This window comes from Miscanthus floridulus, chromosome 2 (assembly GCF_019320115.1).
Source record: "Miscanthus floridulus cultivar M001 chromosome 2, ASM1932011v1, whole genome shotgun sequence".
Classification (NCBI taxonomy): Eukaryota; Viridiplantae; Streptophyta; class Magnoliopsida; order Poales; family Poaceae; genus Miscanthus; species Miscanthus floridulus.
This window is the reverse complement of record NC_089581.1, coordinates 154,836,118-154,848,287: the sequence shown is the minus strand read 5'-3', so window position 1 is coordinate 154,848,287 and position 12,170 is coordinate 154,836,118. Positions and strand designations below refer to the sequence as shown.

The 12,170-nt window shown below is 54.6% G+C and overlaps 1 protein-coding gene across 1 annotated transcript; it reads left to right on the top strand.

Moving 5' to 3' along the window:
* The first annotated feature begins 4,561 nt into the window (after nt 1–4,561).
* Nucleotides 4,562–4,906, top strand: LOC136537292 (uncharacterized). The gene has a single exon (XM_066529318.1). The coding sequence runs from the start codon at nt 4,562–4,564 to the stop codon at nt 4,904–4,906; it is 345 nt and encodes a 114-aa protein (XP_066385415.1).
* Nucleotides 4,907–12,170: the final 7,264 nt, after the last annotated feature.

Below are 12,170 nucleotides of genomic sequence, written 5' to 3'. Positions count from 1 at the left end.
CAACGCCGACCGGCGCCCTCATGATCTTCGGAGGATCAACGGCCTACGACTCTAGGCACCGCCAGAAGGTCGCGTGTCGCGAGGTCTATACCGCCGGACCGGCCACGCCGGCCTTCATCCGGTGGTCGGAATCCGCCATAACCTTTGACCAGACTGACCATCCAGATGTCGTCCCACACCCGGGAAGGTATCCTCTTATCGTCGATCCGATCGTCGGTCCAAAGCGGCTCATGAAAGTACTGATGGACGGAGGCAGCGGCCTCAACATCATGTACGCCAAGACACTCGATGAGATGGGCGTCGACTGAACGAACCTCCATCCCATCCGAGCGTCTTTCCATGGCGTCGTGCCTGGTAGGCAAGCCGTGCCACTGGGGCAAATCGATCTGCCTGTCACTTTCGGGGATCGGTCCAATTACCAGACGGAGACCCTCACCTTCGACGTAGTGGGGTTCTCGGGGACTTTCCACGCCATTCTGGGATGACCATGCTATGCGAAGTTCATGGCCGTCCCCAATTATATGTACCTTAAGCTGAAGATGCTGGGCCCTCGTGGGGTCATCACCATCGACACCTCCTTCCAGCGCGCTTATGAGTGCGAAGTCGAATGCTGCGGACACGCATCCGTAGTCATCGCCTCCGAAGAACTCACCACCCTCAGGGAAGAGGTCGTTGAAGAGGCACCCGACGTGAAGAAATCAACCGGGTCGTTCGAATCAGCAGAAGGCTCCAGGGAGGTCCTCTTGGACCCTAGCAGCTCCGAGGGCAAAAAAGTCCGTATCGGGATCGCGCTCTCCTCTGAATAGGAAAGCGCGCTTGTTGACTTTCTCCGCGACAACAAAGACATCTTTGCGTGGAAACCCTCGGATATGTCAGGCATCCCGAGGGAGGTCGCCGAGCATACTCTCCAGATCCTCTCGGGCTCCAAGCCGGTAAAGCAACGCCTATGCCACTTCGACGAGGAGAAACGTAGGGCCATCGGTGAGGAGATAGCCAAACTATTGGCCATAGGATTCATTAAGGAAGTATACCACCCAGAGTGGTTGGCGAATCCCGTTCTTGTGCGAAAAAAGAGCGGGAAATGGAGAATGTGTGTCGATTATACCGGCCTCAACAAAGCGTGTCCAAATGATCCGTTTCCTTTGCCATGAATAGACCAAATAGTCGATTCCACCTCAGGGTGCTAAACCCTCTGCTTCCTTGACACATACTCCGGTTACCACCAAATCACGATGAAAGAGTCCGACCAGCTCGCGACATCTTTTATCACCCCCTTCGGATCGTTTTGCTACATTTTGATGCCTTTCGGTCTGAAAAATGCTGGGGCAACATACCAGCGCTGTATGCTCAGTTGCTTCGGAGACCTCATCGGGTGAACTATTGAGGCCTATGTCGATGACATCATAGTCAAATCCAAATGAGCTGACCACCTTGTCGCCGACCTTGAGCAAACCTTTGTGAAACTCCGAGCAAACGGCATCAAACTCAATCCCAAAAAATGTGTTTTTGGGGTCCCAAGGGGCATGCTACTCGGCTTCATCATCTCCGAGCATGGCATCGAAGCTAACCCAGAGAAAATATCAGCCATCGCAAGGATGGGCCCGATTTAAAACATAAAGGGGGTTCAGCGGATCACAGGGTGCCTTGCCGCCCTCAGCTGATTCATTTCACGCCTCGGCGAATGAGGTCTCCCCCTTTATCGACTCCTGAAGAAATCTGACCGCTTCAAGTGGATAGCCGAGGCTCAAGAGGGGCTTGACATGGTTAAGCGATTTTTAACTAAACCTCCAGTCCTAGTTCCTCCATGCAACGGAGAATCCCTCCTATTGTATATATCGGCCACCACCCAAGTGGTCAGCTCTGCCTTAGTGGTAGAACGAGAGGAAGAGGGGCACGCCTTCAAGGTGCAGCGCCCTATATATTTCATCAGCGAGGTGTTATCTGACTCCAAAACTCGCTACTCCCAAATCCAGAAACTCCTCTACACCGTCCTCATCACCAAAAGGAAGCTACGCCACTACTTCGAGTCGCACCCCGTGATAGTAGTGATATCGTTCCCCCTCGGCGAGGTCGTCCGTAGCCATGACGCTACAGGAAGAACCACAAAGTGGGCAATCGAGCTGATGGATCAGGGCATTTCTTATACCCCCCGAACAGCGATCAAATCCTAGGTGCTGGCTGACTTCATCGCAGAGTGGACCGAGGTTCAGATGCCACCGGCGGCTGTCGATCAAGAGTACTGGACAATGTACTTTGATGGATCGCTAATGAAGAAGGGCGCCGGGGCAGGACTAGTTTTTGTATCTCCCCTCGGGGTCCACATGAGGTACATGGTTTGGCTCCATTTCCCCTCATCAAACAATACTGTAGAATACGAAGCGCTCATCAACAGCCTACGAATCGCCATCAAGCTGGCCATCCGACACCTCGACGTCAGGGGTGACTCCTAGCTAGTCGTCAACCAGGTCATGAAAGAGTCAAGCTGCCACAACACCAAGATGGAGGCATACTATCAAGAAGTCTGACAGCTGGAGGACAAGTTCGACGGCCTCGAACTCAATCACATCCTAAGGCGCCTCAATGAAGCAGCCAACACGCTTGCGAAAGCAGCATCCGACCGAGAGCCTGTCCTGACAGGCGTCTTTGCCAGCGACCAACAAAACCCTCGGTACGCTATACGGGGTCGGAACAAGCCAACGATGGCCCATCTAGTCCGACCCCAGGGGCCGATCCTCCAACTGCTCCGCCTGACCCCGAGGTCATGGAGCTTGAAGAGGACCCAGCAGCGGAGTCTGATCCTCCCGATGACTGGAGAACGCTTTACCTCGACTACCTCCTCCACAACATACTACTGGCAGACAAGACGAAAGCCCGATGGCTCGCACGACGCGCCAAGTCCTTCGTTCTTATAGAAGGCGAACTCTACAAATGGAGTCACATCGGGATTCTGCAACTCTGTATCCCTAGCGAACAGGGAAAACTCCTACTAGGCGACATCCACGGTGGAGTCTGCGGTCATCATGCCACACCAAGAACTTTGGTTGGGAATGCATTCTGACAAGGTTTCTACTGGCCCACTACAGTATGCCGAGCAAATTGTACGCACCTGCGAAGGGTGCCAGTACTACGCTCGGCAAACACACCTCCTGGCCCAGGCTCTCCAGATGATCCCCATCACATGGCCCTTCATGGTCTGGGGGCTCGACCTGGTTGGGCCACTCAAAAAGGCACCCGGGGGCTTCACCCACCTGCTTGTCACCATAGACAAGTTTACAAAATGGATTGAAGCTCGACCAATATCCATGATCAAATCCGAGCAAGTGGTGCTATTCTTCCTCGACATCACCCATCGCTTTGGAGTACCGAACTCCATCATCACAGACAACGACACGCAGTTCACCGGCAGGAAATTCGTTTGATTCTATGATGAACAACACATCCGAATCGACTGGGCAGCCGTCGCACACCCCTGGACAAATGGGCAGGTCGAGCGCGCAAACGGCATGCTCCTTCAAGGCCTCAAACCCAGAATTTTCAACCGGTTGAACAAGTTCAGCGTGCGCTGGCTCGCTGAGCTCTAGGCCGTGCTCTAGAGCCTAAGGACAAGTCCTAGCCAGGCCACCGGCTACACACCCTTCTTCCTGGTTTACGGTTCCGAGGCCATTCTTCCAACGGACCTTGACTATGGAGCGCCAAGAATCAGAGCATATGATGAACAGGGAGCCGAGGCATCCCACCAAGATGCCATGGACCAGCTAGAAGAAGCCCACGATGTCGCCCACCTCCGTTCGGCCAAGTACCAGCAGGCGTTGCGACGGTACCACAGCCGACGGGTGTGGGGTCGAGCCTTCAACGTCGGAGACCTCGTCCTCTATCTTGTGCAGAGCAACAAGGATCGCCACAAACTCTCCCCGTCCTAGGAAGGGCCCTACATCATCGCAGAAGTACTTTGCCCAGACACCTACCGGTTGAAAACCATCAACGGCGAGGTCTTCACCAACGCCTGGAACATTGAGCAGCTACGTCGTTTCTATCCTTAAAATAAGCATACACTCTTCCTTATCAGATTTTGTCATAACAAAACCCCGATCCTTAGTGACTTCCAACCCCTGCAAGTTGCGAGGGGTCAGACCTCACTCGGGGGCTGGCATGTGATCGTAACATGTGACATATGTAATACAAGTATTACGCTTAATACAAGTATTACGCTTGCAAAAACCTCCTATGTTATATTTACAAACATTCTTTAAGTTTTCCATTCGTCTCATAAACAAGTCCTAAGGGCTAAGATTTTGGGAACCAATTCTGAATACAACTGGTAGGACTGTGGGACACCCATACCCCAGCGGCTGCAACCTCCTTGCTCACCAGCTCAATTAGAAATAGTTCGCCCACATTCCTAGTTTCTTATGACTTAGACCATGAGAAGGGTCGGAAAGCACCAAAGTGATTTCATTACAAAAAGGAATAATGTACTGCTTACTCAGAGGCTTCCCCACAAAGTTATTCAATTACAGTCTCTGCTTAGCTTTACTACAAGTACTGCTGTGGTCGCCGCGCCATGCTCTCCATCGGTGATGCCCGGGGCGTGTACATGGGCCAGCTCGTCTACTGCGGTCGCCGCGCCATGCTTTCCATCAGCAATGCCCAGAGCATGTACACGGGCCAGTTCATCTACTGCGGCCGCCACGTCATGCTCTCCATCGGCGATGTCCCGCCGCTCCATGGGATCCACGAAGGCGCCGTCATCTGCAACGCCGAGCACCACACCACTGACGGTGGTGCCCCTCCACTAGGGACTACGCCATCGTTGTCAGCCGCAACCCCAACAGCGATGCCTCCACCAGGGCATCTAGGGACTATGCCATCATCGTCAGCTGCAACCCTGACCATGGCGTCAGGGTAGGAAACCCCTCCTGCCAAAGGAGGAACACAGCAAACGACAGCAAAGTCGACGACGAACGGCGCCCACCAGCGCCCCTTCCCTTTGGCAGTAGCGACTCCTCGGCAAGGGTGGCACGCACCACCTCATCTACGCTAGATAACCTCTGGCTCGACATCACACTCTAGATTCATGACCAAATTTGTGAGTTTTCTCTCTCTCTGGCATTACTCTTCCTCACTTAGGAACCGCCGCGACGCACGGACGCATTCGGCGGAAAGGAAGAAGAAGGAGAAATAGTGGCTTAGAGGCAGAAGAGGAGGTGGGATGAGAACTCCTCTCCCCCTCCCTATTTAAAGAGGAGGCTCTGTAGCTTAGGAAAGGCGAAAGGTTGAACGAAAAACCCTCTCCCTTCCCCTCTTTAAATACGGAATCAATGCTGATTGATACCTGAGGGGACACGCCGAAACTGACGGGACGCGCCCCGGTCGACGAGGCGTCCCCCCTTGGTCAAACCAAACACTGCCTGGGTATGGCCCGCCACTGACCCGCTCCGGACGTGGTAATTAAGGCGCCCACATAGGCAGACAACCCTTCGCCTCCCCATGCAGGACCACGGGATGATCCCACGACATGACCTTTTGGATATCCTAGGCCAGCCATTCGGCCCAGAAGAGACGGCAAACGAACATCCAAAGAAAGATAAGCATCTCAGCCTTCTTACTTTATGTGTTAAAATTCATTCTCGAGCTTCCGACCCCGTCAAACGGCGGGAACACGAACATCACTCGGGAGCTGCCGAGGATGTCTACCAATCTAGACATCCTCCTCACCCGACCCCCTCCGTACGCTTGAAACTAAGGATGCGAAATACGGGCATAAAACTTTGAGTAAAACTGGACAAACAAGCAGACCCTATGCCTCGGTAGCTATGGTGTTTCTGTTCGCCAGAAAAATCATGCTCAACGCCCCTCACATCTCCAGCTTCGACGTCTGCCTTCTCAAGAAGGGTTTGGAGGGGTCCACCTACAGAATCTCCCCCAAAGGAGAAGCTATCAGATTGCCCAAGTTAATTAAATGGCTTGGACCGCCACCGAGATACGAAAAACAAAGAATAGCGATTCTTATGCAGGTTACTCCAACCTCATCGCAAACATCAGGGTTCGAACCCCGCACTGACACATCTGGTATGAGCTTTTTGTCACTCATACCGCCAAGGTAACATTACCGACCCCGCCTTCATTTCGATTATATTATACATATGCAAAACATCCCAACGCTTCGTGTCGCATCACGAAACGGCCGTCGCCTCATTCGATATAGGCGACCACATGCCGAGGTTCGAAGGTCGGCCCGCGAAGGGCTTGAGGCCGCCTCATGCCAAACAAAGCCAGGGAGAAATAATCGAGACAAGCCCTAGCGGCCCTGCTCGACCCCGCTTAGAAGCGGACAGGGACGTCTCGACCTTTTCTCGTTCGATTCTAACCCCGAGCCAAACCCACAGAATCTCCATCGAGGAGAGGCCATCGGGCCGCCTGAGCCTATCGAACGGCTTGGGCATTTGCCGGGAGGCGGGTTAAGAAGTTGTGGACTACCACCAGAGGGCTCTGCCGACCCCATCAACAAATGATGGACCCAGATTCCACATGAACGTACCCATTAGTGAGCTCGTTGAGCGCGATACTCGAGCCATCGAGGCAAGTGTCGTTTACTCAGCCCCTCCGATTGCGAAAATCGAGGATGGGGTAACACGCAAATTACGGCCGACCCCTATCAGACCCTAACAACGCCCGGGGGCTCAAGCCAATCAATACAGGGATACAGGTTCGAAGGCCCCACCTTGTCGAGCCCATAGAGTCCCCGGTTGGGGATTTCTATTGGAAGACAGGGTGGGAAATAGTGCAATGTCATCCAAGGACTTCGTCGACCCTGTCACCAAAACAACAGTTCCGATCTCCAGTAACCCCCGACCCCAGCAAATGCAGGGGGTCAGACCTTACTCGGGGGCTAGTTAAGGTATGGCCACCTCCTTTCTTTCTTTCGAAACAATCTCCTCGCATCAAGACCAGCGGCAAGATTCGGGGGAATAGATTGGTAAGATCACAAAAAATCAAACAAAACGAAATTACGACGCAAAATCACAAAACCGCGTCAAAACTCGAAAAATACCGACACTTGTCCACATATTACATATAAGTTGTTCTCAAAATTATTTGACTAACTACTCCCGTGAAGGGAGAACCATCTCTTTCAGATTATCCGCCAGGTTTTTCACAAGGGGATCAACCATCTTCTCCATTTCCTCTAGCTGATCATCCTCATAGGTGGAGGGGAAACCTTCGCTCATCACCTTTAGGTTGATTTCTTTCTCGTAATGGGCATGGGCGACGGTGAAGGTCTGAGTGATCCTGGCGTGAAAAGCACTCTCCTCAAGCTGGCCCACCCAAGCCATGATACCTGCGGCACGAGCCGCGAGCGGGCTAGTCTCCACCGGCTCCACCACCTTTAGGGCATTAAGGACCACCCCGACCGTAGCTTGTAGAAGATCGTGCTCATCGCTCTCAACCTGAAGGGCCCTTCATGCATAGGCAGCCTCTTTTTCTAGCTTGACGGAGATGTTTTCGGCGCTCAACCTTCAGCTCACCGCGTCACTGAGCTCCGCCTGGAGAGAGCGGACCACCTCGACATCCTCGTCCACCTTCTGCTGAAGGGCCGTGGCCCTACTCTCGGCCTTCCGCCGGAGGTCTCGCTCCATCTCCAGCTCCTTTAGGACTTCGTCGGCCTTCTCATTAGCCGCGGCATTCCTCTGCAGCAGCTCGTCTCGCTCCTTTTGGAGCCTGGAGATCTCCTCCCCATCTAGCTTGGACCTCGCTGACAAATCCTCAAACATCCCATGGGCCTCCTCCGCATCTTGACGCACCTGGGCCTCCCGCTCTTGGGTGGTAGCAAGCTGTGTGGCCATGTCTGCTCGTAGCCGGGCCTCCTCAGAGAGGCGATCCCACTCCGCCTTCTGCTCATGGAGGAATCGAGATTTATTCTGGCTATGAGCAACAAGAACCTGAAGAGAAACAAGACTGGAATCAGAAATGCAAAAACACAAAAACATGCGGAGAAAGAAGAAAATCAAGCGAATACCTGGGTAGTAGGAATGACAATTTCACGCAGGGCTCCTCTGGCCTGGTCTAGGGCCTCTAGCATGGTCGAAATTCTGATGTCAAGACCCTCCCGCTCCATGCTCTTAGAATGATCATCGAGCGAGAAAAGAGCCGACGTCGGGTCCTGAGCGGCCATCCACTGAAGTGGTGGCTCCCCCCGCGCGGGAGAGCGGCTTCCTCCTGACAAAGGGGCTGGGGGCGGCTCCCTCCTGACCCTATGCAGCACCACTGCCGCACTCGAGGACCCTTCGACTGGACCCTCCTCCGTCTAGGCCGCTTTGAGCGCCACAGGCGGATCCACCTGGGCCCCTGGTGGCACGGATTGCACTATGCCCTCGAGCGCCACCACGACCGTGCCTGGCTGATCCTGGCTTGGCGCGGTCACGACCACCTCCACCGGCGGTATGCGGCCCTCGGCCGGCTGTTCCACATCCACCATGGAGGAGGCCGCCTGCTTAGTAACCTCCACGGGCGTGGGTGCCACCACAGATGCCGTCAGGTTGGCCAACGCAGATCCAATGTCGGCACCACTCCCACCTGAAATAGGGGTGATGCTAGGTGACACCATCTGTCCCACTTGAATGGCGAGACTCTTCTTGGGCGCTAGCCCCAGGGGGTGACCCGTCTACAAGAACCTACACAAAGGTAATAACCATTAGCTTAAAATAGAAATGGAAAAAGGATGAAAACAAGGGAATCAGCAGCTTACATTGACGTCCTCGGCCGGCAGAAGTGTTTTGGGGACGGATCCCCAGATCCCTACCCTGACTCATCTAGGCGGGACCGTTTTGAGCCTGCCCCCTACTCCAGGGTAGGGGGGCTCACCTCGTCGGGTGCGGCACCAGAGCCGCTCCCCTCCATCGTCTTGTGGGGCACGGCACTAGAGCCGCTCCCCTCCATCATCTCGTGGGGCGCGGCACCAGAGTCACTCCCCTCCATCATCGGCTCAGGGTCGACGGCAGCAAGCCCGCCCTCCCCCGTCCACCGGTCCTCGGCCGGCATGCCGTGCGAAGCGACGGACTCACCGACCTCCACCGACCTCATCGATTTACTTCCCTCCGCGTGGAAAGGGAAGGGTCCCTGCACGGATGGGTGGCCACTTGTCAGCGTGTCCTCGTCCTCTAGGACGCCCCAATCCACACCGATGGCTACCTCATCGTCATCATCATCGTCGTCGTCTTCATCCTCACTGCTCACATCCTCTCCCCAATCCCGTGCCTCCTACTTCAGTCGTTTTGCCTTCTTCATCTGCTCTCTTGCTTTCTTGTCCTGCTCGGCCGCGAGTCAATTCACCACTGCCATGGCCTTGTCCTTGGGCAGCGGAACCGGACTGTCCTTGAAGACTAGCCCCCTCGGCTGGTTCCAACGTCATGAAGGTGAGTATCAAAAAATAGAGATTCAGAGAAAAGAAAAGAGCACGAGAGAAGAAGGCTTACGAATTCAAAGAACCCAGGCTCCGGCCGTGTTGGAGGATGTCTGGGCACCGGATACACAATGTCGAGGACCCTGCCTGCGGAATCCTTCGTCAGCTCTGTCACCTCCTTAATGCGCTGCGCCACTTCCAAGAAAGGGAGCACCTCGTCAATGAGCACCGTCCCCTCGAATGACATCCCGGGCATCATCCGATGCAGGGGAAGCACGCGCGCCATTAGTGGCACCACCCTCCTCGCATGATAGGCGCCGATAATCCCCGTCCCCTTTACACCCCGATCCTTCAGGGCTTGGAGGGCGGAGAGAAGGTCGGAGAGGTGTTTCTTGTCTTTTGACTGGATGCCCTAGCTCCATGACTCCGGAGCATCTACAATAAGGCATCCAGTGTACCTCGGTAGGGTGGCACTCACATCATCCCTAACATAAAACCACTGCGAATGCCATCCCTTGTTGGATGTCGCCAGACGCATGTACGGGTAACCCCTCGACCGGGTATGGCGCAGATGAATGCTGGCACATCCCATCGGCGCGTTCACATCTTTCCCCCCAATCTTCCTCTTCGACAAACTAATGTTAAAGAAATATCACCACAGATCAAAATGGGGATTGATCCCCAGGAAACCCTCACACAGGGCAACAAACGCTGCCATGTGTTGAATCCCATTGGGAGTTAGATGCTGCAGCTCCACCTCGTAATAATCCAGAAGCCCCCGAAGAAATCTATGTGCGGGTACCGCGAATCCCCGCTCATGGAAGATGGCGAAAGAAATGACATACCTTTCGGGCGACACTGGCTCACCCTTGTCGCCAGGTAGCAGCCACTCCTAGACAGCGGACAGCGGGCGGAGAAGGCCGTGGCGGACGAGGCCCTCCAAACGCCATGGGGTGATGCTAGATCTGCCCCACAACTCCATCAAAGCAATTGAGGAGAAAGGTGGGCGCGAGCTCGACGGTGACTATGGGGCAGGCGCAAGCTTGACGGCGGCTGCGACACGGATGCAAGCCGGCTGATGGTGGTGGCGCGGGCGTAGGAGGCTGGGGCGATTGGTGGTGGGTGTTTCGAGACACAGAGACAAGGGAGCGAAATATGGAACCATGGGGGCGAACCCCATGGTTTTATAGGGGCGACGGACGCAAGAAGGGCAACCGTCCGCCTCGATCTCCGGGCCTACCATGCGACCCACCACGTCACATCGTGGGACACGCGCGCACAGTCCCCATCCTCTCACCCCAAAAATCATGGTGGACGGTTCGCCTTCCCCAGGCGAATCCGGACTCTCTACCCGCCTAGGAAATGCAAGCCACGAAGACCTTTTTTCTCTTTGGCCCACCTAGGGCCCAGAGGCTCAGCGGCTGGCCCAACTAAGGAAGGGTCCACGAATGATCCAAAATCAAGGGCGCAAGCACCAGATAGGTCAGCCCTGAATAAGTTCCCCGCGAATGGGATACCACGATCCCCTCGGGAAAACATCCACTTGACGAAAAACTAAGTCCTTCAGCCTTACCCACGAAGGGACCGATACAACCCCCTGGGCGACTCTACTCGAATCACCTGGGGGCTCGGGGGCTACACCCATCGGGTGCGCTCGCGCGCACCCTCTAGCAAAGTAACTTCGACAAAGTCAAAAAAAACACCCTCCAGGAGGTTCTACTCGAATCACCTAGAGGCTCGGGAGCTACTGTCGGGGACCTAAGACCGGGATACCCCAGAAGGTGGAACCAATAACCACCGAACGTTAAAAGCTTCTGGACGCATAAGAGCACTGTTTCATCTCTTGTTCGAATAACAGGAGTTTGGTTCTGCCTCGCCCGACGCCTTTTGAGATAGCTCTGCCTCGCCCGAGGGCTTAGGGTTAGTCTCTGTCTTGCCCGGTGGCAAGGAACGAGCCTCACCCTGCTCCATATCTAAAGACTGGATTCACCTTACCTGACAACTTCTCCCCATTCCCTCAAGATGATAGGGATAGGGCAAGACAAGACGTTCGGGTCAACCATGGCTCCAAGAACCATACCCTACGCCCTGGTAGGAAAAGTACTGCTAGGGGATGATGGGACAGGTGCTTTAGACCCTTCCAGGTGCCGCAGAGCCCGAAAGGTTGTACAGGTGCGTGCTCCTCACCCTGTAGAGTTGTAGGCGTCGCCTTCAGTCCTAGGACACGGAACCCGATGAAGATATATGACAACCGCTATGCTCCAGAAAAGGATTTGTTATCTCCATGAACGGCGGATATTCCGTCACCACGCTATGGACCCGAGGGAGCGGCGTCCGCTTCTCGACCCCTTAGGTCCGCCAAGTCGGAAGGCCTTGACCACGGTGTTACTCCAGACCCTGACCCCTCGTCCCTCTGACGAAGACTCACAGGAACCAGAAGACGTGCGGAGCAAGGCTGGGAGAGGCTAATAAGTCAAAACCACTGTATTATAGCCCATACCCTGCGCAAGGCAGCATTCTGTAATCAACCTGACATTCCACAGAGACATCGACAGTGTTGTAGGCACTTATCTTCCTTCACACTCATTAGAATGAAGGACCAGGCTAGGTAGACGTGAGCCACAAGATTAGGTAAAGCCCTCGTCCTTGTAAAGCCAGCCCCTTCATCTATAAAAGGGGAGGCCCTTCTCCCATAAAAGGGGGGAACTTTGGACCGAACAATACAAGAACACACACATACACATAGTCAAGCGGCTAGGAAGCTCTTGAC